Genomic DNA, 27,649 nt, shown 5'->3' with positions numbered 1-27,649 from the left:
GTCATGTATGACTATGAAGAGGGAACACAGATGTTTGGTGGACAGCTGAGTTTTCTGCCATACCAAGGGAGGCCAAAATCCTTTAGCCTATCATCCACTTTCAGCTTATATTTAAGATGGCCAGAGACTGATCAGGAAGAAGGGGTTCCTTAGAAGAGGAAAGTGCCAACATATCACAGAGAACTACATTCTCTTCCTTCCCTTTCCATGCATGAAAATCCAAATGAACATCACCAGCTTCAATAGAACTGCTCAAAGATAGTGGGGTCTCTTCTTTAAGGAGAGGAAACTGACACCTTCATGCCCACTGGCTTTTCCTGAGCTCCTGCCAACAGATTGGACCATGAAAAATGGCTACGGTGAGAGCAAGATGCACTTCTTGTCACATGAGGCAGGGCTTCATGGGCCAGAGTGGTCTCTGCTCTGTGGAAGGAGGCTGGGCATGGGTGGTCTTGAAAGAACCTGGCCTAGGGAGACAGTCTGCTGGGGGAGAAGAACCCAGGAGAAAAAGTCTATGTGGGGTAATGCTAGAAAGAGCAAGAGAGAAGAAGGTCAACTGGAGGAGGTCAACCAGCACCAATGAGGTGAATGACCTTGGCCTTTTTACCTCTCATTCCATCTACATCCTGTAACAACAGGGGGAGTCTTACCCACAGAGCTATTGGAGGAGAGGAAGTTTAGAGGATGGGGAGGAAAAGAGCAGGTTCTGTATACCTCCTTCCTTGCAAGCAGCCTGAGAAATGACTAAATAAGCCTGAGAGTAAGGAGGAGTTACTGGGACGGAAGATCAAGAAAAGCATTCATTTGGATATGAGATGGAAGAGTTGATTTATTCCAGTTTTCTTTAAATATCTGGAAGTGAGACTGTGTCTCAAGAACTATCCTGAGGAAACCACAGGGGGTGGAGAAAAAGGGAGACCCTTCACTGGTTTGGAGAACAGTAATGGGATAAAAACAACTGTTTTCAGATTGCACTCCACCAGATTTAGTCCATTCAGTGTGTCTGTTACCAAGACATAAATGGGTGAGTCAAATTTAGACAGAGATAATCATATGAACAAAAATAGTCCAGGGCAACATTGAGGATGGCATGAAGACTGGGATAGTGCATCCAGGTGGAGAGAATAACAAATGAACAAGCCCTAGGGCCATTGTGCTTGGTGAGAAGGGGCCCAGCAGGAGGGAGCCCCAGACGTTCTAAGAAAGAAAAGGGGCTTGGAGTTTGTATAGTGAAGGCAGGATGAATTGTGGTCAGAGGTGTTGGCAGAGCCAGATCTTACAGGGCCTAGAAGGTCAAGGCAGGATATGGAATTTTACGTCATGTAATTAGAAGCCACTAGAGTCTGAAAATTGATGCAAGAATGAACATAAATTTTAGATCATCTCATAAAACGATGACTGACAAAATGTTCTCCTCAGCTCACTTAATCTATCAAATACTTAAAGAAATATCTAAATTTATAGCCTTAAGAAATATTGATCATTTGATTAATATGGTCTAAATTATTTTGGAAGTGAAAGTATTTTGGCAGGTGAATATTTAAAATGCTAATTATTCATATGATAACTTTTTTAAATGTGTCTTTTAGGGGTTTTTAAATGTTTAAACTTGAGAGAAAATCATATTCAAACCATAATTAAAGTTAGAAATGATTTCTATAATATTATAGATAAGTATGTCATTTTTTACCATAGCAGAGATACATCACAGTTAATTGGAAGCTTAAAGCTTTTAGCTATAATGAAAATTTTGTTTCTAGTGAGTCTATTGCTGATTTTGAAACTCCTGTGAATTAGATTCCAGGGATTCTTGAGAGTTGCAGTGCAAGCAGCTCTAATCAATCAATAATGGCTGTCTGGAGCGCTGCTCTTAATGGATTTTTAGGTGGCATCCAGAACAAGTAGATAGTTCTGGTGAAGTGACCAGTTAGTGATATTTGCTGTGGGTGTGGGAAGGAGGAGCTGTGACACGCTTCCCCAAAGCTGCTGTCTCCATTTCTTGCTTTTAAAACTTGTCCAACAGTAGACTGTTATAGCACCTTTGTAGAACTGAAGCATATTTCTGTTAGATGAGCTGTAGTTCACTGAGAAAGGGTAGGTTTAAAGTAGTTTTGTTTTATTTGGGGTTCAAGATTTTTATGTGTTGATAAGACATAAAGCAATGCTATAATTCTAGTACGTTACTCCACTTTAGACTCTTTAGGGTTTTTCAGTTTGCAGTTCTCAACCTGTGAATGGGTCAAAACTAGCATTATTTTTTTTTTATGAAACAGAATAGAATAAAAGAGAATAGAAGGTGTCAGAGAATATTGCATGTGGTAAGGGTAGTTATCGTTTTGGGAGACTTTTGTTTCAACAATGTGTGAATATGGACCAACTGTAATGTAAAATGTATGACTCTGGGTTGTGGTTAAAACATTTTGGAATTCAGTGGTTTTGATCTCAGAATTTTTACTTCTGTGAAGAGGCTGTAGAATTCTCTTGAGCTAACACTGACCCTCTCTGAAAATTAACAGAGTAATAGACCAGAAGAAATGTCTAAGCCAAAATGTCTCACTTCAATTTTCTGTCCAAAGCCCTGGGCAAAATGTATAGGCCAATGTACGGTTGGTGGTATTTGTTTTCTTGGTATATTCCTTTGTCGATTTGTGCGGTCGCGTTTGCTGCTTCGTGGGGGGGGGCAGCCGGTTGCTGAACCCTCGGCTCTCGGCGTTGCTCTGAGGGTACCGGCGGCGGGGGCTCTTTCCCGGAGGCGAGGGCGAGGCGGGGGACTGGGCCCTAGTCCCCGGCGGAGGCGTGCAAGGAGGGCGGCGAGAAGGAGCAGGCGGGACACGGTTCTTTGAGGGTGTGGAAAACCAAGAGAGCGAGAGAGAGAGCTTTATTTGGCGAGAGCACAAGCTTATATTGGGCGATTAGAGGGCGGGGTACCTGTAGAGGTCGAAGGCTTGGATTGGTTCAGAGAGGGCGCAGAGGTTGATAGACAAGGGGCGGGAGTAGTTTTGGTAACTGCGCATGCGCACTGACGGTGGGGGAGTTGCTCTGGCAATGGGGAGTGTCAGGGGCAAGATAAGGGGGTGGGGAAAAGGCGGTTCCCTCCGGCAAGCCTCCCCTACGGTGGTATTTTGGGTGAGGAAATGGGGCCTGCCTCCGGCCTCACTTTCCCAGGCCTGGGGGGCAGTGGAGGGCGCTGTCGCCCGTGCCCACCACCCTCCCCAGGGGCTGATCAGGTCCCCCAGCCCAGGCCCGCCAAGTCGAAGCACGTAATCAGTATCCCGCAGATTTGTTTGACCCCTGGAAACTTTCTAGGAGTTTGAGTCCTATACCAGTTTTATAAAATATGCCAGTTTGCCTAGGAAAGTAGTAAACTCCATTTACTATAGCTTAATGCCATTGTCCAGAGTTTTATATTTCTAGTTTTATTTCTCCTTTATAATTTAAGCATTGAACATTTTACTCTAAGAATGCCTGTTTATTTTCAGATAAGTGCCCATTTATTTAAATACTCATTTATTTTAAGAATCCATGCTTCCAATATCTCCTAAAACTTTTGTAGATAGCCATTTTCCATTGCATTTAAAATTAAAACTGATTTCTAATAAATTACATCTGCTCTAATCTAATTATAAATTTGTGTATATCCTTAATTTCCATCTTTCCCTGCCAGATGTTGTTCGCTGTTCTAAATGCTATCTACATTCCCCTAAAATGTACCATTTGGACCCTCATTTATTTACAGGAGGAATTATGCAAATGTTCTGTCATCTGGGTCTTCTGAAACAACCACAGACAAAGCTGTAATGTCAATCTTGAAGCTAAGCTTTGTGAATATCTCCCCATCACCACCTCTTTCCACCAGCTTATTATCAGCATTTTCTTGTCACCTTTTTAATACAATTTGAGAAATGTCAAAATAACTCCATGCTCTAAAGTATATGCATTGCCGATCTTTGATTTATGCCTTAAGTGTCCACAGTTCTTCATTTATTTAGGTTAAGTCATTATGGAAAACTGGTCCTTATTAAAATTGAAGCGCATGTCCTTCAAGGAATGACCTTTTGCTGTTGTTGAGATCATGGCTCTAATGGGACAAAATATGTCATCATCTAGATGGATCAGGGTGAACATCAGGAAATGTCTTGGTACTTGAAGTGTGACTTCCAGGACTGTGAGCTAGCTTGGGTGTCAAGGCAGGAGAAACCAGAGAAGAAGGAAGGAATCTAAAGAGGAAAGTGGTTATATCATCAGCATAATTTCATATCTTCATTCATATTGTCTCTGCTATTTGATTTTAATGTACATTGCTACTTAACTTGGGTCCTTTGAATCAGTATCAGCAGCAGCAGCCTCACCTGGGAGCTTTTTCAGAAATATAAATTCTTGAGCTGCATTCCAGAGCTACTGAATCAGACTCTCTGGAGTATGGGCCAGAAACCTGTGTTTTAACAACCCTTTCAGATTATTCTTATGCATGTTAAAATTTGAGTGCTATGGCTAAACACTGAAAATATGGACCTCATAGTAAAAATGATACTGGAGAAAAATATATTTTAAATGTAATTTTACAAAGTTTCCTTAGTTACACAGATTTCTTTTGTAGTATTTGCTGTTGAAAAAATAATGTTACTGTTTACCAAGACTAATCAAGGAAAATATATGAGAGACGAAAATCTGATGAGATATATTCAAAAGTAGATCAAGAAAATACATAGAATAAATTGGCTTATATTGTATAACAGTTGTCTTTACAATTTGCTTCCTAGAACAACTATATGCTAACACTAAGAGCTGCTTATATATTTGTTCTGTAATTCTAGGAGACCACTTGCATTGATATACCTGTCTCTAATCCAGAAGACATAAGTATTCGTTTCGATGTGCAGTTATCGAATGTTGCCCTTAGTGGATTCACTGACTTTATACTGAATCCACTGGAATGTATCAACTATGTTGCACGGTTTTCTCCAGCGACTACAGGCTGTATAGATGAAAGGTATATTTTGAGTATGACATATATACTTTATTGTTAGTCTTTACTATTAGGATGTTAAATTATTGCTGTTTCTTTACATGATATAATCATTAAAATTACATTTTCTTTTTGTTTTAGCTTTGTGAAATATCATCCTTCGATAAAATGTTCTAGTGTAGAATTAACTTTTGTTTTAGTGTGGAAACATCATTTATTTGGATGTCGTATTACATAATTCCTAAATTTCTCTTTATACCCCTTCTTTCACTTCACTTTTCACAACCCAGATCTCTCTGCATGCAAAAAAATGAACCAAATGAAAATGATTCCACAAGGACTGGGGATTAAACTTTCAATTTCCTGGATGGCAATGAATTATATTTTGTATTTTTCATTAAATAGAAATCATCCATTTGGAGAACATAGAGAAACTTAAATTAAGTATGTTATTCCATGCTGAAAACACACATATGAATGTGTGTATGTGTATATATATATGTGTATATATATATAAATATATATAAATATATGTATATATCGGTATATAGGTATATATAAATGTGTATATATATGTGTGGGGGGGTGCATATCCATACACTCATATATATTAGCAGTGTAATGACATGTTCTTATAGTATGATAGTTGCAAAAAACTTTCTTTGCACTATATATACACCTATTGCACACACAAACACATATCCTCTATGTTCATGATTAATTCAAATAGTTTAGTAAACTAATGCACTTTGTTTCAAAAGGAAGATTCAATTTATTTTTTATATTTTAAAATGCCATAATTGACTTGTTGTATGCAGTGAATTCCATATCTGTACTACCTGAAAATGCCCTTTGCTAGTTTATATGTTCTTACAGAGTAAAAAAGGATAATTCTTATTGGTGCCTCTAGCAGAGTATCCTCTAACAGGAACCATTTAATTGTTATTTTAATGAACAGATGAATAAATAAATACATATGTGAAATATTAAGGGTTGCAAATTTTTTATAATGTGAATTATGAAAATAAGAATATGACATATTATAACAGGCACTGTTTTGATAGATTACCTTTAGAAATGTGAGCTGGTCTCATCTCCCTAGTGTGACTGTTCGTGCTTTGTGAACAGAGAATGAATCCTGGATTTTCTTTGTCAGCATACATTAAAGGACATAATCTTGACTAATCCTTATTGACAGGCTACTCGGTTATCGTCACTGGGCCATGAATCTTACATACATAAACACATAATATTATCACAGCAACCCTAAGAGGTAGGGATGATCCTTCCCATTTTATAAATGATGAAACTGAACCTCAAAGAATTTAAGTGACTTGCCCAAGGTTGTACAAATAAAAGGTGACAGAGCTGGGATACCAACCCCATTGTACTTTTAGACTGCCACAGGCTCTGCCTCCCAGAGCTGAGCACACGCTGATTATAAAAGGAGCCTTCCAGAGCTGTGTGTCACTTGACATAAAAATAAACAGGCATTCAATCTCACAAACTAAATTTTATTTAATCACAGTTAGAAATCAGATCTTTTCCTATTATAGCTCCTGCAAGGTATTTACATTGCTTATGTTTAAATGTTTTCCTTTGATTCAAGAGGCGTTAAACAGATGTTAATGACATTGGCACTTTTTCCTGGGTAAGCAATAATGAAGTGATTTTCTCATCACAAAATGAGACATTTAAAAATACATCCCTAATGTGAGTAGAATGAGTCACCAAGCAGTTATCTAATGTTGTCTTTGAAATCACCCATTTCTACCAATTTGAGAAGTTTTTCTGCCACATATTACACACACTAAAACCACTGACAAGATTTTGTATATTTCTCTCCATCAGCATTATTTTTCAGCCTGAAATGGCTCTAGAGTTCTGGTATTTACTGAGATTAACTGTTGATGCACCGAAACCAACCGTAATGCCGGAACTACAATGTGACCTTGGAAAGTAAGTTGTAGTTCATATATAAAATTATTTCATGCAAGAAAAATGTTAAACCAAAACAGTAGTGTTATAATGTACATAATGTTTTTTATAAGAAATGAATATATTTTTAGTATTTTTTTTCCTTTCCAGGTAGATTTGATAGGTAGACTACCCCATGGAAAACTTGGTTAAAACTATATTCTCTCTAGATACAGCCTTTCATGTTTAATCATTTAGGTGGTTAAATTCCTATTCCATGTCTGGCACCAGGTTTGGTGCTGGTAAATAGGGGAAAACAAGTCACAGTTCCTGCCTCTGAAGATTATGTGCTCTAATAAGAAAATCAGTCGTTTTTTTCATTAATTTCTCTCCCTTAGCACCAAGGGTACTAAATTCTCCCAGATCCTGAACCAAAACTTGGCTGCAAATGATTTACTAAGACAGCAATCCCAGAGAAATCAGTAAGAAAATAACAAAAGCTGGAAAAGAAAAAGGAAGAAGCAAAGCAAGGATGTGGTTGCAGATACAGACCTAAACTTTGCCTGATCTTGCAGGGAGCATAAATTACACCTCAGGGTTTGCTCTGCCTAGAAGCAAAGAAGCTGAGATTTTGAACTCCAACACCAGTCACTATAAGCTACCTTGGGATGGGGCAGAAACTCCCAGACACTTCTGCCCTCCATAGAGGCAAGGATGCTCCAGGACCCAAGGAAGGTGTCATTTGGTGTCAGATGGGAGTGATTAACAGCAAGCATGCAGAAATTGGGGGATGGAGGCAGAGAGTACAAATCTTCTCAGGGAACTGGAAGGGCTGTCATCATTGTCTGCTACAAAATACTATTTACAAACATTTTTAGTTGTATATAATTTTTCTTGTTTTAAAAATATTAATAAGTGGAAACAAGATTATATATATTTATATACTTACATAGTTACATTATTAATCAATATGACCGTTAATATGATAATTTTTGTTCAACCATAGTTTAATGTTGCATTCCACTAAAAAGTGCTAGCCTTTTCTGTGTCTTTTTAAATTTTATTGGTATTTTTAATATGATTTCTAAAACTTAATTTTTTGTCTAAATAATACCTATGTATACTTTTAAAATCATATAATACTATAAAGTGCTTAATAGTAAATGTTTTTTAAAATCAGCCTTATCCTGGATCCTTTTCCTTTTGAAACTCTGTAAGATTTTTAGTTGTGCCCAAGTGTCCTGAAAATTCTTACAATTTGTCTTTGTGTGACTTTATTTTCATAACTTTTCTGAGTAGTTTGAAACTCATGACTTTCAATTTCCAGAAATCTTTGATTATACTTACTCTCTATTTTATCTCTTCTTTCATCCTATAATGTCTATTTTTTATATTAAAACTTGGGGACTGACTTTATAATGCTCTTTTTTTTTTTGGTGTCTTTTTTCATTTAGGGAGATTTACTTGATTTTTTCTTCCAATCCTTCATATCAGCTATCAACATGCAAGACCATTTGTTGTTGGTGTTGGTGTTGTTTGGATGTTTCTTTTGTTGTCTTTTGTTTTCTTTATATATATTTATGTATATATATATATATATATGCAACATTCTTTTTTTATTTCAGTTTACAGTATATATATATTTATGTATACATATATGCAACATTCTTTTTTTATTTCAGTTTACAGTACTTCATATCATATTCCTTAATGTAGTAATGATCATTTTAAAAGGCCATGATCTTTGTCTTTATGTATATGTTTTGGCCGCTTTCTTTTCTACTTATAATTTTCTTAGATGTTTGCCCTGCTTGTCTTTAAGTGTGCAGGTCTATAATTATAGTCAGGCATTATGACACCACAGATGGGCATTATTGACCCATTAATGTTCTATATAAAGTTATTTATTTTCATTTTTGTAAAAACTATTTCCTTCTATGGCTGATGGACTTTTGGATTGTTTCTAAGTTTAATATATTATGAAATATATTGTTTATAACATTTTTATCATCTATGTCTTTTGTTGCACATTTGTGCTCATTTCTATTGGGTATAAACCTAAGAATACAACAGCTGTTGTGAATGGTAAGCATTTGCTCAAATTTAATGGATAACAACAAAGACTTCTAATGGGCTGTACCTATTTTCGCTGCCACCAGCCATGCACAAATTGTAGCTGCTTCACATCCTCAAGAACATGAGTATTTTAAGACTAATTTTATCCAGTATTTCATGTGTAAGAAGTGGTATCATGTATTTTTATTATATATTTCCCTGATTATTAATGAGGTTGAGTACCTTGTCATATGTTTATAGGCCATTTTCTTAGTTTTTTTGTGAAGTGGCTACTCATATCTCTTGACAATTTGTCAATTAGTTTGTAGTTTCCTTTTTTATTTGTAGGTTTTTATATATTTTGGATGCAAACCTTTATAGATTATGTATTTTTCAAATACTTTCTTTTATACTAGGGATTGCATTTTAAATTTCTTAATAGGATCTTTTGATGAAAATAAATCCTTAATTTTGATTAACTTTAATGTATCAAAATTTTGTTGTGTTTGGTTTTTCTATACTCTAAGGTCATAAAGATCTTGTGTTATCATCTAGAAAATGCATTGTTTTTGCACCTCATATTTAGATCTACAGCCTATCTTGAATTGATATTTTCGTGTGATGTAAGAGAAAGATCATGTTTAAAATTTTACTTTTCTCAGTTGCACATTCAATTGATTCAGCCCTATGTATTAAAAAGAATGATTTTTTCTTAAATCTTCATTTTATTGAGATATATTCACATACCACGCAGTCATACAAAACAAATCGTATTTTCGATTGTTTACAGTACCATTACATAGTGGTACATTCATCACCCAAATCAATCCCTGACACCTTCATTAGCACACACACAAAAATAACAAGAATAATAATTAGAGTGAAAAAGAGCAATTGAAGTAAAAAAGAACACTGGGTACCTTTGTCTGTTTGTTTCCTTCCCCTATTTTTCTACTCATCCATCCATAAACTAGACAAAGTGGAGTGTGGTCCTTATGGCTTTCCCAATCCCATTGTCACCCCTCATAAGCTACATTTTTATACAACTGTCTTCGAGATTCATGGGTTCTGGGTTGTAGTTTGATAGTTTCAGGTATCCACCACCAGCTACCCCAATTCTTTAGAACCTAAAAAGGGTTGTCTAAAGTGTGCATAAGAGTGCCCACCAGAGTGAACTCTCAGCTCCTTTTGGAATCTCTCTGCCACTGAAGCTTATTTCATTTCCTTTCACATCCCCCTTTTGGTCAAGAAGATGTTCTCCGTCCCACGATGCCAGGTCTACATTCCTCCCCGGGAGTCATATTCCACATTGCCAGGGAGATTCACTCCCCTGGGTGTCTGATCCCACGTAGGGGGGAGGGCAGTGATTTCACCTTTCAAGTTGGCTTAGCTAGAGAGACAGGGCCACATCTGAGCAACAAAGAGGCATTCGGGAGGAGGCTCTTAGGCACAACCATAGGGAGGCCTAGCCTCTCCTTTGCAGCAACTGTCTTCCCAAGGGTAAAACCTGTGGTAGAGGGCTCAGCCCATCAAACCACCAGTCCCCTATGTCTGTGGTCATGTTAGCAACCATGGAGGTGGGGTAGGCGAATACCCCTGCATTCTCCACAGGCTCCTCAAGGGGACACTACATCTTTTTTTTCCCTTGTTTTTCTTTTTTTTTTTTTTTAACTTTCCCTTCTTTTTTAAATCAACTGTATGGAAAAAAAGTTAAAAAGAAAACAAACATACAATAAAAGAACATTTCAAAGAGACCATAACAAGGGAGTAAGAAAAAGACAACTAACCTAACGTAACTGCTTAACTTCCAACATGTTCCTACTTTACCCCAACAAAGTTACCTAATATAGCAACATTTCTGTGAACTTTCTCCTACTATATCCATCAGAAATTAACAGACCATAGTCATTCCTGGGCATCCCCAGAACGTTAAATACCTTATCTGTTCTTCTTGGATTATTGTTCCCCCTTCCTTAATTGCTCTCTATTGCTAGTTCCCCTACATTCCACATTATAAGCCATTTGTTTTACATTTTTCAAAGTTCACATTAATGGTAGCATATAATATTTCTCTTTTTGTGCCTGGCTTATTTCGCTCAGCATTATGTCTTCAAGGTTCATCCATGTTGTCATATGTTACACGAGATCGTTCCTTCTTACTGCCGCGTAGTATTCCATCGTGTGTATATACCACATTTTATTTATCCACTCATCTGTTGAAGGACATTTGGGTTGTTTCCATCTCTTGGCAATTGTGAATAATGCTGCTATGAACATCGGCGTGCCGATATCTGTTCGTGTCACTGCTTTCCGATCTTCCGGGTATATACCGAGAAGTGCAATCGCTGGATCGAATGGTAACTCTATATCTAGTTTTCTAAGGAACTGCCAGACTGACTTCCAGAGTGGCTGAACCATTATACAGTCCCACCAACAATGAATAAGAGTTCCAATTTCTCCACATCCCCTCCAGCATTTGTAGTTTCCTGTTTGTTTAATGGCAGCCATTCTAACCGGTGTTAGATGGTATCTCATTGTGGTCTTAATTTGCATCTCTCTAATAGCTAGTGAAGCTGAACATTTTTTCATGTGTTTCTTGGCCATTTGTATTTCCTCTTCAGAGAACTGTCTTTTCATATCTTTTGCCCATTTTATAATTGGGCCGACTGTACTATTGTCATTGAGTTGTAGGATTTCTTTATATATGCAAGATATCAGTCTTTTGTCAGATACATGTTTTCCAAAAATTTTTTTTCCATTGAGTTGGCTGCCTCTTTACCTTCTTGAGAAATTCCTTTGAGGTGCAGAAACTTCTAAGCTTGAGGAGTTCCCATTTATCTATTTTCTCTTTTGTTGCTTGTGCTTTGGGAGTAAAGTCTAGGAAGTGGCCGCCTAATACAAGGTCTTGAAGATGTTTTCCTACATTATCTTCTAGGAGTTTTATGGTACTTTCTTTTATATTGAGATCTTTGGTCCATTTTGAGTTAATTTTTGTGTAGGGGGTGAGGTAGGGGTCCTCTTTCATTCTTTTGGATATGGATATCCAACTCTCCCAGCCCGATTTGTTGAAAAGACCATTATGACTCAGTTCAGTGACTTTGGGGGCCTTATCAAAGATCAGTCGGCCATACATCTGAGGGTCTATCTCCGAATTCTCAATTCGATTCCATTGATCTATATGTCTATCTTTGTGCCAGTACCATGCTGTTTTGGCAACTGTGGCTTTATAATAAGCTTCAAAGTCAGGGACTGTAAGTCCTCCCACTTCGTTTTTCTTTTTTAGAGTGTCTTTAGCAATTCGAGGCATCTTCCCTTTCCAAATAAATTTGATAACTAGCTTTTCCAAGTCCGCAAAGTAGGTTGTTGGAATTTTGATTGGGATTGCATTGAATCTGTAGATGAGTTTGGGTAGAATTGACATCTTAATGACATTTAGTCTTCCTATCCATGAACATGGAATATTTTTCCATCTTTTAAGGTCCCTTCTATTTCTTTTAGTAGAGTTATGTAGTTTTCTTTGTATAGGTCTTTTACATCTTTGGTTAAGTTGATTCCTAGGTACTTGATTTTTTTAGTTGCTATTGAAAATGGTATCTTTTTCTTGAGCGTCTCTTCAGTTTGTTCATTTCTAGCATATAGAAACATTACTGACTTATGTGCATTAATCTTGTATCCCACTACTTTGCTAAATTTGTTTATTAGCTCTAGTAGCTGTATCGTCGATTTCTCAGGGTTTTCTAGATATAAGATCATATCATCTGCAAACAATTACAGTTTTACTTCTTCTTTTCCAATTTGGATGCCTTTTATTTCTTTGTCTTGCTGGATTGCCCTGGCTAGCACTTCCAGCACAATGTTGAATAACAGTGGTGACAGCGGGCATCCTTGTCTTGTTCCTGATCTTAGAGGGAAGGCTTTCAGTCTCTCACCATTGAGTACTATGCTGGCTGTGGGTTTTTCATATATGCTCTTTATCATGTTGACGAAGTTTCCTTCATTTCCTACCTTTTGAAGTGTTTTTATCAAAAACGGATGTTGGATTTGGTCAAATGCTTTTTCAGCAAATATTGAGATGATCAATTCATTTTTCCCTTTTGACTTGTTAATGTGTTGTAATACATTGATTGATTTTCTTATGTTGAACCATCCTTGCATGCCTGGAATAAACCCCACTTGGTCATGGTGTATGATTTTTTTAATGTGTCTTTGGATTCGATTTGCAAGTATTTTGTTGAGGATTTTTGCATCTATATTCATTAGGGAGATTGGCCGGTAGTTTTCCTTTTTTGTAGCATCTTTGCCTGGTTTTGGTATTAGATTGATGTTAGCTTCATAAAATGAGTTAGGCAGTGTTACATTTTCTTCAATGTTTTGAAAGAGTTTGAGTAAGATTGGTGTCAGTTCTTTCTGGAAAGTTTGGTAGAATTCCCCTGTGAAGCCATCTGGCCCTGGGCATTTATTTGTGGGAAGATTTTTGATGACTGATTGGATCTCTTTGCTTGTGATGGGTTGGCTGAGGTCTTCTATTTCTTCTCTGGTCAGTCTAGGTTGTTCATATGTTTCCAGGAAATTATCCATTTCCTCTACATTCTCCAGTTTGTTGCCATACAGTTGTTCATTGTATCCTCTTATAATTTTTTTAATTTCTTCAGGATCTGCAGTTAGGTCACCTTTTTCATTCATTATTTTGTTTATATGGGTCTTCTCTCTTTTTGATTTTGTCAGTCTAGCTAGGGGCTTGTCAATCTTGTTGATCTTCTCCAAGAACCAACTTTTGGTGATATTTATCCTGTCTATTGTTTTTTTGTTCTCTATGTCATTTATTTCTGCTTTAATCCTTGTTATTTCTTTTCTTCTACTTGGTTTACGATTGGTTTGCTGTTCATTTTCTAGCTTCTTCAGTTGATCCATTAGTTCTTTGATTTTGGCTCTTTCTTCCTTTTTAATATATGCGTTTAGTGCTATAAATTTCCCCCTTAGCACTACTTTTGCTGCATCCCATAGGTTTTGGTATGTTGTGTTCTCATTTTCATTCATCTCTATATATTTAACAATTTCTATTGCTATTTCTTCTTTAACCCACTGATTGTTTAGGAGTGTGTTGTTTAACCTCCAGGTATGTGTGAATTTTCTAAGTCTCTAATGGTTATTGACTTCTAATTGTATTCCATTGTGGTCAGAGAATGTGCTTTGAATAATTTCAATCTTTTTAAATTTATTGAAGCTTGTTTTATGTCCCAGCATATGATCTATTCTGGAGAAAGTTCCATGAGCACTAGAAAAGTATGTGTATCCTGGTGATTTGGGATGTAATGTCCTGTATATGTCTGTTAAATCTAATTCATTTATCAGATTGTTTAGGTTTTCAATTTCCTTATTGGTCTTCTGTCTGGTTGATCTGTCTATAGGAGAGAGTGATGTGTTGAAGTCTCCCACAATTATTGTGGAAACATCAATTGCTTCCTTTAGTTTTGCCAGTGTTTCTCTCATGTATTTTGTGGCACCTTGATTGGGTGCATAGACATTTATGATTGTTATTTCTTCTTGCTGAATTGCCCCTTTTATTAGTATGTAGTGGCCTTCTTTGTCTCTCAAAACATCCCTGCATTTGAAGTCTATTTTATCTGAGATTAATATTGCTACACCTGCTTTCTTTTGGCTGTAGCTTGCATTAAATATTTTTTTCCATCCTTTCACTTTCAGTTTCTTTGTGTCCATGTGTCTAAGATGAGTCTCTTGTATGCAACATATTGATGGTTCATTTTTTTTGATCCATTCTGCGAATCTATATCTTTTAATTGGGGAGTTTAATCCATTTACATTCAACGTTATAACCGTGAAGGCATTTCTTGAATCAGCCATCTTATCCTTTGGTTTATGTTTGTCATATTTTTCCCCTCTGTCTATTAATATCCTTTATTGTACCCATACCAGATCTCTTTAGTACTGAACCTTTCTTCAAGTCTCTCTGTCCTTTCTTTGTTTCTCTGTCTGTAGGGCTCCCTTTAGTATCTCCAGTAGGGCAGGTCTCTTGTTAGCAAATTCTCTCAGCATTTGTTTGTCTGTGAAAAATTTAAGCTCTCCCTCAAATTTGAAGGAGAGCTTTGCTGGATAAAGTATTCTTGGCTGGAAATTTTTCTCACTCAGAATTTTAAATATATCGTGCCACTGCCTTCTCGCCTCCATGGTGGCTGCTGAGTAGTCACTACTTAGTCTTATGCTGTTTCCTTTGTATGTGGTGAATTGCTTTTCTCTTGCTGCTTTCAGAACTTGCTCCTTCTCTTCTGTGTTTGACAGTGTGATCAGTATATGTCTTGGAGTGGGTTTATTTGGATTTATTCTATTTGGAGTTCGCTGAGCATTTATGATTTGTGTATTTATGTTGTTTAGAAGATTTGGGAAGTTTTCCCCAACAATTTCTTTGAATACTTTTCCTAGACCTTTACCCTTTTCTTCCCCTTCTGGGACACCAACGAGTCTTATATTTGGACGTTTCATATTATCTATCATATCCCTGAGGTCCATTTCGATTTTTTCAGTTTTTTTCCCCATTCTTTCTTTTATGCTTTCATTTTCCATTCTGTCATCTTCGAGGTCACTGATTCGTTGTTCAACTTCCTCTAGTCTTGTACTATGAGTGTCCAGAATCTTTTTAATTTGGTCAACAGTTTCTTTAATTTCCATAAGATCATCCATTTTTTTATTTAGTCTTGCAATGTCTTCTTTATGCTCTTCTAAGGTCTTCTTGATTTCCTTTGTCTACCGTACTATGGTCTCATTGTTCATCTTTAGTTCTTTGAGTAGCTGCTCTAGGTACTGTGTCTCTTCTGACCTTTTGATTTGGGTGCTTGGGCTTGGGTTATCCATATCGTCTGTTTTTTTCATATGCTTTATAATTTTCTGTTGTTTTTGGCCTCATGGCATTTGCTGAACTTCATAGGGTTCTTTTAGGATTTGTAGACCAATTGAAGTCCTTATCTCTAATTTATCAGATCTACAGCTTCGTGGAGTACACTTTCTCTAACTAACCAGCAGGTGATGTCCACGAGCCACCTGTTCTCCACAAGCCAGTTCTCCCTTGCTTAGCCTTTTTGGTGATTGGGGGAGTGAGTCTTGTGGGGTCCAATTCCTGTAGCAAGCTTGCGTGTGTAGTTGGTGTTGCCCGCCCTGTATACAGGGCGTGTTTCTGGGCAGTCAGGGAGGGGGGGTGGCTCTAACAATCTAATCTCCCTGGTGATACTAGAGTTTTAAAGCTGCTGCAATAGTCTAATCCTTCAGTTCAGTCCTGCCACAGTTTGTCTCTGCCACTGACCCACAAGTCCTTGGTATTGGCGTATGGCTCCTGAGACTTGCAAGTGGGCCCCTCTTCCAAGCCGTGCACCCCGGGTCCTCTGTTGAGGGATGACTGTGCTATGTCCCAGGTGAGTGCCGTCCCCCCAGGGCAGTTCTGGGCTGCTGGGCTGTGTAGGGAGGCTCCCAGTCTGCTGAAATGATGGCTGAATGGGGCCTTGTTAATTCACACTGCTCCACCTTCCCAACTCTGGGACAATCAGCTGAGGTTGCAGGGAAGGCTAATGTCCACGCCCAGTTTTCTGGTGTGTGCCTGTTATTTGAAGCACTTCCATCACACTGGGTTGTCTGGGGCAGTTCTGGGCTATGGGGCTGGCGATGGGCAGGAGTGTTTCCTGTCCACCAGGATGATGGCTGTGAGCGGACACCCCCCTTTTCTTGGGAAGTTGTGGTGTTTAGTGAATTTTCTCAGCCACTGGATTATTGCGTTTTGTCTCAGAGCTCTCCTAGTTCTGCTCTTGACTTGACCTGCCCAAATTGCAAGTCTTTGAAGCTTTCTGTATTGGGCTTCTTAGAGTAATTGTTTAAAAAAAGAAAAAAGGATTAAAAAAAAAAAAAAAACGGGCCCTCCTCAGAGATCTAATGGGTTATTGGAATGCTAAGAGACATAGCAACCAGGGCCATTAAGGAAAGGTCCACAGGGCAGAGAGTTCAGCTTTTCTTTGGGATTTGCATATGCGCCTCAGGGCCCTTCCCCTTTCTATGTTCACCAGAACTCCAAAAATCCTCTGCTTTTATTTTGGAGTTTTTCGTGTTGTTTTTTTTCTATGCCTGTCTCCTCTCTGCTGGGCTGGCTGCTCTCAGATTCTCTGGTGTCTGGTCTCAGTCTATCTATGGTTGGAGTTTGGATCAGTAGAATGAGTTTCCGATAAGGGCTGCCACTGCAGTTCCCCCTTCTCCTTCCCGGAGCTGACAGCCCCTCCTCCCCCGGGACTGAGCCTGGCAGGGAGGGGCGCGGGTCCCCTGGCTGCAAAGACTTACAGATTTCGCTGATCTCAGCAGTTCCACGTTTTCATGAGTGTTGTATGAAGTATGCCCAAAGTCAGATTGCTCTGTGGTGTCCATTCCACGCAGTTCCTGGCTTTCTACCTACTTTCCTGGAGGAGTAACTAAAACATACAGCTCACCAGTCTGCCATCTTGCCCCGCCCCCTAAAAAGAATGCTTTTTATCAATGATTTTGTAATATCACTTTTGTCAGAAATGAAATGCCTATATATGCATAAGTTTGACTCTGAATTCTTTCTATTTCATTGTCCTTTTTATTCATCCTAATGCTTCTGCCATTCATTATGGTCAGCAATTATAGTAAGTTTTAATAAGTTATAGAGTAAGCTCTCCATATGTGGATTTCTTATTCAAGCCTATTTTGGCAATATATAGCTGTTTGCTTTTCAATATAAATTTAGGAAACTGCTTCCTAATTTTATCACATAAATACCTGCATAAACTTTTTGCCATACTCATACACACACAATAAAAATGCTAGGATTCCCTGAAATATGTTACTATTAATTTAGAACTGTGTATTTCTCCCTTCACATCTGTCAATATTTGCTTCATATATTTTGGGGCTCTGCCATTAGATGCATAAATATTTATAATTGTTACATCTTCTTGCTAAATTGACACCTTTATCAGAATGTACTTACCTTCTTTGTGCCTTGTAAGTTTCTGACTTAAAGTAATTTTTATCTGATATTAATGTAGTTACCCAGCTCTCTTCTGGTTATTATTTATATATTTGTTTGTTCCATCCTTTCACTTTCAAAGTAATTGTGTCTCAATTTAAGGTGAATCTCTTCTAAAGAACATATAGTTGGGTCATGCTCTACCTTCTTGAGCATACTGAGGATATTTTATAAGTGTCTGTCTGGTACGTCCAAAGTCTGATCTTTTCTGTTAATGGTTTTTCAATATATATCTTGTTTCTTCAGCTAGGCCATCATATTCTCTTTCTTTGTTTGTCTTGTTTCTTTTGTTGTACACTGTACATTTTATATTTTAAAGTGTTAACACTGGAATTTAGTCCCTCAATTGTCTTTTCCTTAAGTTTGTATCCAAATAGAGATGTAACAGATTTCCTGGAGTGCCAGGAGCTAACAAGACAAACAAACCAATCACAGTCTTTGCAAATTGGTTCTGTTTGTTGGTTCTCTCCTTCGGCATTTAGCCCTGTTATCAAGAATATCAGCCTTAGGCAAATGTGAAATGCAGTGTCCTGTCTGGATTTGCTGAGCCTGTGTCTTTCCTGAGCTTGCTCTGTTGGCCTTGGGATTTCCCTGTTTACAGCAATTCACATTCCCCCTTGACTTCCCATGAGATAGACTTTCACCCCCTCCCAGGTGCTCGATTGTGTGACATAAAGGAGTAATCTTTTGACCTAGACTGCTCTGACCTAATTGTTTCTTATACTGCTTTAGTTGTCCACAAGCTGCTTCTTCCTGCAGTACAATTTCTGGGAGGGTGAACCCAAGAGGAGTTTCGTAGTTCAGTCTTTCAGGCTACCACCCAACTGAATGGCACTGACATATAGGTACTGCAGTATGAGCATAGTGGTTAAACTCTGCTCCCTCTGAAACAGGGCCAGGAACCCACAGTGTGAGCACTGGGTGGCTCCACACTGTGCACTACATACTGGGAAGGGTTTGGGGGAGATTTCAGCAGGGGTGCCACAAGCTTCATCTACCATTTTCTAAAGCTGTCTTTTCTTGATTTGGCCCTTGCTTGGTTGCTGAAACCCTTTGACTGTTTTCCAGAGTTCTGAGGAAAATGGCTCTGCCAGCTCATGCTAGTTATTCAATGATTCTGTGGGGGAACTGCACCCCAGAGTTTCTTATGCCACCATCTTGGTCTATGGGAAGCCTAATTTTCAAATTATATTAATTTTTATAAATAATATTTATTTTAATCCTCAGAAAATATACATTTGTCATATTTTTATTTAATATTTTGAGATATAGTTTATTTGTTTCACAATTGCAAAAAATTTTTACCAATCTTCAATTATATGTAAATTTTTCAAATCAATTTTTTAAATTTATTCTACTTATTTATTCTACTTACATTCTGGTTATCAGTGCTCTAAATACACATTTTGAATCAACTATATTCTATTTTGCATTGAAATCCTATAGTCCCAGCTGCAATCTCCCTTGAACTTCAGACTCATGCTTCTATCTGCATAGTAGATATTCAGTTCAATGTGCTACAGGCTCATTATCTCCCAGAAAACCTTCCGTCTATATGGTTTATCTCATTCAGTTACTTCTTCATCTAACCAGCCACCCAAATCATGACTTAAAAATTTTTTTACTATGAACCACTGTAAAAAATCCATTTGATTTTGCAACCTAGATTATGCACACACACACACACATACACACACACGAAATGGGAATTATAACAAATTGTACCTACCATAATAATTACAACTAGTCTCTGTGCTTCCAGGCCCTTCTGTTGTAGTTCATTTCCCATCCAGCTGCCAGAATGATTTGCCTGGCATAGATTTCCCTGAGTATGTCATTCTTCTGCTAAAAAAAATAAATAAGTAAACAAAATCGCTCAAGGCCACTTTATTGCCTTCAAGAAGAAAATGAAAGCCTTTTGACTTGGGCTGTGAGGCCCTTCCTAATCTGTACCCCATCCCTCTGTTTAAGCTCATTCCAGCCACAACCAGTAGATCAAATCCATGCATTATTTATCTTCCCCAGCCCTGAGCAGAGAAAACTGGCTGTACAGTAAGCCTCAAGTCAGTACTGATTTGAAACCAGAGGCTTCCTCACAAAGTGAAATCACTTTGCATAATGATGAAATGAGGCTGATGGGTATGGAGTCTAGTTTCTCCTCTGAGTAACAAGAGGAACTATGACTCTTTAATTATAACTGGCTGTGAGTTCACCTGGAGAACAGAGTTTTCTACAAATTGTCTCAGAAATAAGTACAGATTAATGGTTTCTCATTATGCTTCTAATTTTTATAATAGATTTTTTTTCAATTTCTTAGTAAGACCAAGTACCAGGAAACCTGGTGGTAAAAGGACATAAAAGTTAACGTACTAATAGCAAGAATACACGACAGTATGTATTGTCCGGAACAAGATTGGCCTGACAATCTTTTGTTTTGACTTCTTAGGGTTTAAGTACCCAAGAGTCTGTCAAAAAGTTTGAAAATTTTGGAAATTAGCTTTTAAAGCACTAAATAAATGTGCTTACTTTTCTCAATGTATGTTTTTTGTCAACTGAAAGCTATTTTGATTTTATTTTTATGTGGCAGTTGAGTTTTGATGCTTAAGGAGGGGAAGACTACCAGAAAGGCAATATGCAAAATCACATCTATCTGAAAAACTTGCTTGACGAAAACAAACCTATTCATAGAGTTTCACACCATGTGAAATAATTAACCTGCCTCAGCCTGCGATTTAAATGCTGATTATATTTGAAGAAGTCAATTTCATAGATGTACATACAGTTTTAGAGAGATGATCAAATTGAATTTAGGAAATCATTCCAACTTTCTTTTCTTTCTTTTACCTTTTTTGATAGTAATAAAGATGAGCCAAATGTCATCCAGTAAATAGGAACGGGGAAGGGATAGTCTCCATTTAATGTATTTTCTGCATTATTTACTCTTAACCAATCCAAGGCATGTAACTGCAGCTTGATTTTTTATACATATACACGAGTGTCAGCTATAAATACTTTTCAATTTCAATTAATCACAAGCTGTTTTTGGCAGTTTTCTGGCTTGTTTGGGGCAAGAGAAAAATTTGAAACCTTGGCAGGGGCAGGGGGAGTTGAAACATAAATCACTAAATGCAATTAAAGTCTGCATTGCTTCTCATTGATATTTGAACATTTTCCTTCACAGTAGCATAGCGACTTTAGTTGGCAATATTTCATTCAGATTTTTCTATGGTATTGTCTATGAGAAAAATTGGGGTATTGTTTTTCTGCATGAAGTAGATACTTACCAAGAAAAGGTGGGAAACCTGTCATGATTTTTAACGTGTTTTATTTAGCAAAATTAATAAAGTTTTGTTATTTTCATGGAATTTTTCAGTAAAATATGTATGTCTCTGGTGAGACAACAAATTCATGATTTATGGAGAGTTGTCAAATTTGTCAACTAGAATCACAACACTGATATAAAACATTGTCTTTATTCTATGGTGAACCACTACATACATATATTCTGTATAATAATCAGAAAAATGACCATTTATTCAAATTAAGGAACTGAATTTTGATCAGCACATATTGGTAAACTATCCCCTGTTGAAGGGCCATAGTATTGTGAAAATTTAAAACACATGTGCAGTGATAATTTCATTATTTTTATTACTGGTTTAACACGTGAATATTTTAATCTTTTTTTTATACGTCCTTATTTTCACCCACCTCTAACTGCTATTTACACTTCCTCTGCTAGTGTCACCCATAGAAATCCAGATAGTTTCATATCACATTTTTTTCTGTTTTTTTTTATTGAGATTGTTCCGATACCGTACAACTATCCAAAGATCCAAAGTGTACAATCATTTGCCCATGGCACTACCATACAGCTGTGCATCCATCAACACAATTATTTTTTTTTCAATTTTTAGAACATTTTCACTACTCCAGAAAAGAAATAAAGACCAAAAAAAGGCAACTCAGATCCTCCCATACTCCTAACCACGCTCCCCTCCATTATTGATTCATAGTTTTGGTATAGTACATTTGTTACTGTTGATGAAAGAATGTCGGAATACTACTAATGGTAGTACATAGTTTGCAATAGGTATATATTTTTCCCTATATGCCTTTCTATTATTAACTTCTAGTTACAGTGGCATACATTTGTTCTAGATAGTGAGAGAGATTTCTAATATTTGTATAGTTAATCAGGGACATTGTCCACCACAAGATTCACTGTTTTATACATTCCCATCTTTTAACCTCCAACTTTCCTTCTGGTGACATGTGTGACTCTGAGCTTCCCCTTTCCACCACTTTCACACACCATTCAGCACTGGTAGTTATTCTCACAGCATGCTATCATCACCCTAGTAGAATAATCTGCTCATAATAAGCAACTGCTCCCCATTCTTTAGCCTCATTCTATATCCTGGTAACTTATATTTCATGTCTCTGAGTTTACATATTATAATTAGTTCATATCAGGGGGACCCTGCAATATTTGCTTTTATGTGTCTGCCTTATTTCTCTCATTATAGTGCCCTCAGGGTTTCTTCATCAACCCATTTCTTTTAAGATGGTTTTGTTCATGAACTATACATTCCGTCCTAAGTAAACAATTGTTGGTTCCCCATATAGTCAAGTATTTATGTATTGAGCACCGTCACCACTCTCTATGTAAGGACATCTCCATTTTTTCCACAAAGGCAGTGGAAGAGTCAAAGAAGGCGGAGAGGAAAAAGAAAAGGAAAAGAGAAAGGGAGAAAAACAAACAAATAAGAAACAAAACAAAACTTGATAGCTAGAAAGCAACAAAAGGAAAGATAGCATTAACCTAAAGTAGAATAAAGAGTCAGACAACATCACCAAAGCCAGGAGTCCCATACCCTTCCCCTATTCCCCACCCCCGCCATATGTATTTAGCTTTGGTATATTGCTTCTGTTACATTAAAGGAAGCATAATACAATGTTTCTGTTAATTCTAGCCTCTAGTTTGCTTTGATTGTATTTTCCCCCCAATCCCATCCTATTTTTAACACCTTGCAATGTTGACATTCATTTGTTCTACCTCATGTAAAAACATATCTGTACCTTTTATTACAATTGTTGAGCATCCTAGGTTTCCCTGAGTTACACAGTCCCAGTCTTTATCTTCATCTTTCGTTCTGGTGTCCCACATCATTCCAACCTTCGTCTTTCAACCATACTCACAGTCATCTGTGTTCAGTGTACTTACATTGTTGTGCTGCTATCTCCCAAAAGTGTTTTCCAAACCTCTCACTCCTGTCTTTTCCTTTCTGTCTGCAGTGCTTCCTTTAGTGTTTCCTGTAGAGCAAGTATCTTGTTCACAAACTTTGTCACTGTCTGTTTGTCAGAGAATATTTTAAGCCCTCCCTCATATCTGAAGGATACTTTTGCCAGATGTAGGATTCTTGATTGGTGGTTTTTCTCTTTCAGTATCTTAAATATATCACCCCACTTTCTTCTTGCCTCCATGGTTTCTGTTGAGAAATCCGTAGTCTTATCAGGCTTCCTTTGTATGTGATAGATCACTTTTCTCTTGCTGCTTTCAGGATTCTCTCTTTATCTTTGACGTTTGATAATCTGATTATTAAGTGCCTTGGCGTAGGCCTATTCAGATCTATTCTGTTTGGGGTACGCTGTGCTTCTTGGATCCATACTTTTATGTCTTTCATAAGAGATGGGAAATTTTCCTTGATTATTCCCTCTATTATTGCTTCTGCCCCTTTTCCCTTCTCTTCTCCTTCTTGGACACCAATAACATGTACATTCCTCCTTTTCATTTTGTCCTTAAGTTTCTGGAGACGTTGCTCATATTTTTCCATTCTTTTCCCTATCTGTTATTTTGTGTGTAGGCTTTCAGGTGCCTTGTTCTCCAGTTCCTGAGTGTTTTCTTCTGCCTCTTGAGATCTGCTGTTGTATGTTTCCATTGTGTCTTTCATTTGTTGTGTTGTGCCTTTCATTTCCATAGATTCTGCCAGTTGGTTTTTCGAATTTTTGATTTCTACCTTATGTACATCCTGTGTTTTCATTATATGGTTCAGCTCTTTCGCCATATCTTCCCTAAACTTTTTGAATTGACTTATTATTAGTTGTTTCAATTCCTGTATCACAGTTGAAGTGTAAGTTTGTTCCTTTGACTGGGCCATAACTTCATTTTTCTTGGTGTAGGTTGTAGTTTTCTGTTGTCTAGGTATGGTTTCCTTGGTTACCCCAATCAGGTTTTCCCAGACCAGAATGGGCTCAGGTCTTGGAAGGAGGGAATAGTATCTGGTTTCCCTGAGGGTGGGTCTTAGGAGATTGGTGCACTCTGTGAGGCCTCAAGTCACTGTGCTTTTCTGCCCAGCAGGTGGTGCCTGTCAGCCTGTAATTCTAGACTGGTGTAAGGAGGTATAGCCCGTGGCTATTTTTCCTCAGACTCTGGGGTTTGGTTCTGAATGGAAGGTGGGTAGTAGAGCTGGGCCTCATCCCTTTCCTCTTAGAGAAGATAGACCCCCTAGGGGGAGGTCATTAGCATTTCAATGGTCTTTCTCTGCCTTGTCTGGGTCAGAGCACTGGGAACTGAAAATGGCTGAGGCTTTCTCCACTGAGCCAAAAAAGGAACAGAAAGTCCCCTTCACAGCTGGTCCAAGGTGACCCTCCAGCTCTCCAAGGTTAGTTGTCATCCATAGCCTCTGTCTGCTTCTTGGGGATTCCTACCTCGTGGTGAGCAGTTCACACTTACTAATTAAAACACCAGTTGGAGCTCAGCTGAGCTATATTCATTTGCTGGAAGAGAGCTTCTCTCTGGCACCACGAGGCTTTGCAGCTAGGGCTGTGGGGGGAGGGGTCTCCCAACTTGGAAACACAGTTTTTACTTGCAGATTTTATGCTGTGATCTTGGGCATTCCTCCCAATTCAGGTTGGTGTATGATGAGTGGATGATCACGTTTGTGCCCCTGCAGTTATTCTGGATTATTTACTAGTTGTTTCTGGTTTTTTTCAGTTGTTCCAGGAGGACTACTTAGCTTCCACTCCTCTCTATGCCACCATCTTAGAACCCTCTCCAAATATTTTAATCTTGATCTTTTTTAGTTGTGTGCAAAAGACAGTAAAGAGAGAAATAACCAAACCTTCACACTGATAAAATCAGTGTCTTATGATGTTATATGGAAAGATAATGCAGGATGACAATTTGGATGCTGTGCATCAAAGATAGATATTACATATCATGGCTGATTGAGAATTATGTACTCTCTTCACTATTCTTTTTGTTGAGCATAAATACCATCCACAGTTTCAGCATTCACACATCTTTAGTTTGGATCTTGTTAATGTTATAGATGGAAACTTTGTGGATTACTCTTTGTTATTATTTTCTAGATTGTTAGCTTTGGGGGCTGGATATAGCAGTTATAAAATAATGAGGAAACACTGCTCCTAAAACAGGGAGTATTTTCCACTATCCAACATGGAATAATATTTTATCTCAAAAATAAAGAATCAGGGATTATTTACTTTAGAAAATACCATCAGTTCATACATGATTATTCTTATTTTGAAACTCACAAAAGTCATTCAGTTTATAGAATTTTCATTGAACTACTTCATGAATACCAGTAATTTACTGAGTTTTGTTTTTTCTCCCAGATATACCAGTCAGACCATTTCCTTGTTTAATCCTACACAGGAAACCTTAGAATTGCAAGCAACAAACAGTAATCCTGTAAATTTTGTCCTTGATATTGACAGAAAATCAGCAGTAAGTACATTCAGAAATTGAAGTAACCTGCCTCTCCTAGAATATCTAACAATTCTGGAGTATTACTGTTTGAATTATTTATAAGGTTACACATTCCTAAAATTTAGAAATATATAGATTTTTCTCTTATATACATCTACTTCCAAATTGTAGTTTATCAAAAAAATAATATTTTCACATAAATTTTTGAAAGTATATGTGCTATAGTTATGCTTATTATTGCTGAGTTCTAAATAAACTTATGTTCTATTTCTGACCATTTTAGGAATCAATTTGCAATATTTTCCTAGTAATATAACTTTGACTCAACAGTCATGATGTGTCCTGCATCCTGAGAGACCAGTTCTTTTCTAGCCCTTTCTGAATTCCTGCCCAACCCCACCACCACCACCGCTAAACACGCACACACACTTCCAGACAATGCTGACAGGTCTGCCCCCTCTCCACCTTCCTCTGCCCCATTTTCTCATTTCTAGGCCCCTGGCATAGACCAAAGCTAGTCAATGGACCTCGATCACTTTTCTCCTTCCTATAAGATACAAAACAAGATCCAAAGCTTAACATGTCTATGTTTCCAAAATATATGATACCAGTCATTCGCAGAGAATGCTTAAAAGCACATACTCGAGGATAAACTTCAAAATGATAGTTGCAACAGATTATTTTCATCAGAGGACATCACAGTAAATCATGAAGCCCTAAAATAGATATAGTATTTAAATAAAGGCATTTACTCTTTTCCATTTAATGATATTTAACAATTCAACAATGTCATTTCTTTATTTATATCTCCTTAGCACCTGCTTCTTTTCAATCACTGGTTGCCAACTAATAATATCATGATATGAAATTAGTTTTCAATGACTATAAATGTGCCAAATTAGCACTCACTGAATATTATAATCCTAAAATTGGTGTATATGGTTTAGTCTTAGAAAAACTGTGTTAAAATGATCACATAGGCTGGAATTTCTTAACGCTGTATTTTCCAAAAATTATATGGAGCATGATGTTCACTATATAGTTTACTTATAGCTGAAATTCCTCATTAGAAAGTGGTACTTCCATATCCTTTATATCATTACTTTTAGAGAAGAGTCTAAACTGTGGTCTAAGCAAAAGCAAATGCAATATATTGCAGATGCCACCTTACATTAGATAACTGAGAATATGAACTCTGCTTTAAGATTTCCAGCCATGGTTTCTGATTTGTTCAGAGTTTTATTCACTCATCAAACATTATTAAGCACCTGATACATGCAATGCACTTTAATATTAGGAAAATGCTCAAAAAATAAATTATAGATGAGAAAAATATGATCATTTTACAGAATGAATAGTAGCACATTGACATTAATGGCACTGATAATAAATGGAGAGATATCTTTATATTTACATTTATATTTACATTTAACTTCACTGTTTGCATAGTATTTGTGTTTATTTATGTCAGTAAGGATTTCAAAATATTGATGATTACTCATAAATGTTTCAAATAGTAAGCACAGATGTTTTATCAAGGCAAATAATGATATAAAACCCTGCTTCCCTCCAACTATTTAGTATGAAAATTTTCAAACCGATATAAAAATTGAAAAAGTAATACAATGGGCAACCTTATACCTTCCAACTAGATTCATAAATTATTAGCTATTTGCCAAATTTTTCTCTCTCTTCTCTGTTACATTTCTAGCTGTACCATTTGAAAGTAAGTTGTAGGCATCATGCCATTTCAACAGTGAATCCATAAGGTTATATTTTAAAGACCATAAATTCCTACACAAGCCAGTATCCAGTCCATTTTTAAGTTTACTCACCGGTCACAAGAATATCTTTCCCTCTTGAATGAGGACCATTTAAGCTCACTCATTAGAATTGGCTATGATGATGACACTTGCTTTTAATGAAATGATTTTAA

At 37.2% G+C, this 27,649-nt stretch overlaps 1 protein-coding gene across 1 annotated transcript in view; it reads left to right on the top strand.

The window, feature by feature from the left end:
* Positions 1-27,649, top strand: part of CFAP47 (cilia and flagella associated protein 47) — a 455,597-nt gene that overhangs the window by 342,166 nt on the left and 85,782 nt on the right. Inside the window, exons 51-53 of the mRNA XM_037824716.1 lie at positions 4,815-4,990; positions 6,818-6,925; positions 25,620-25,731. Of these exons, the coding sequence (XP_037680644.1) occupies positions 4,815-4,990; positions 6,818-6,925; positions 25,620-25,731 (396 nt within the window). The remainder of the gene's footprint in view (positions 1-4,814; positions 4,991-6,817; positions 6,926-25,619; positions 25,732-27,649) is intronic.

This window comes from Choloepus didactylus (assembly GCF_015220235.1).
Source record: "Choloepus didactylus isolate mChoDid1 chromosome Y unlocalized genomic scaffold, mChoDid1.pri SUPER_Y_unloc1, whole genome shotgun sequence".
NCBI lineage: Eukaryota > Metazoa > Chordata > Mammalia > Pilosa > Megalonychidae > Choloepus > Choloepus didactylus.
This window is presented reverse-complemented; position numbering and strand designations above follow the sequence as displayed.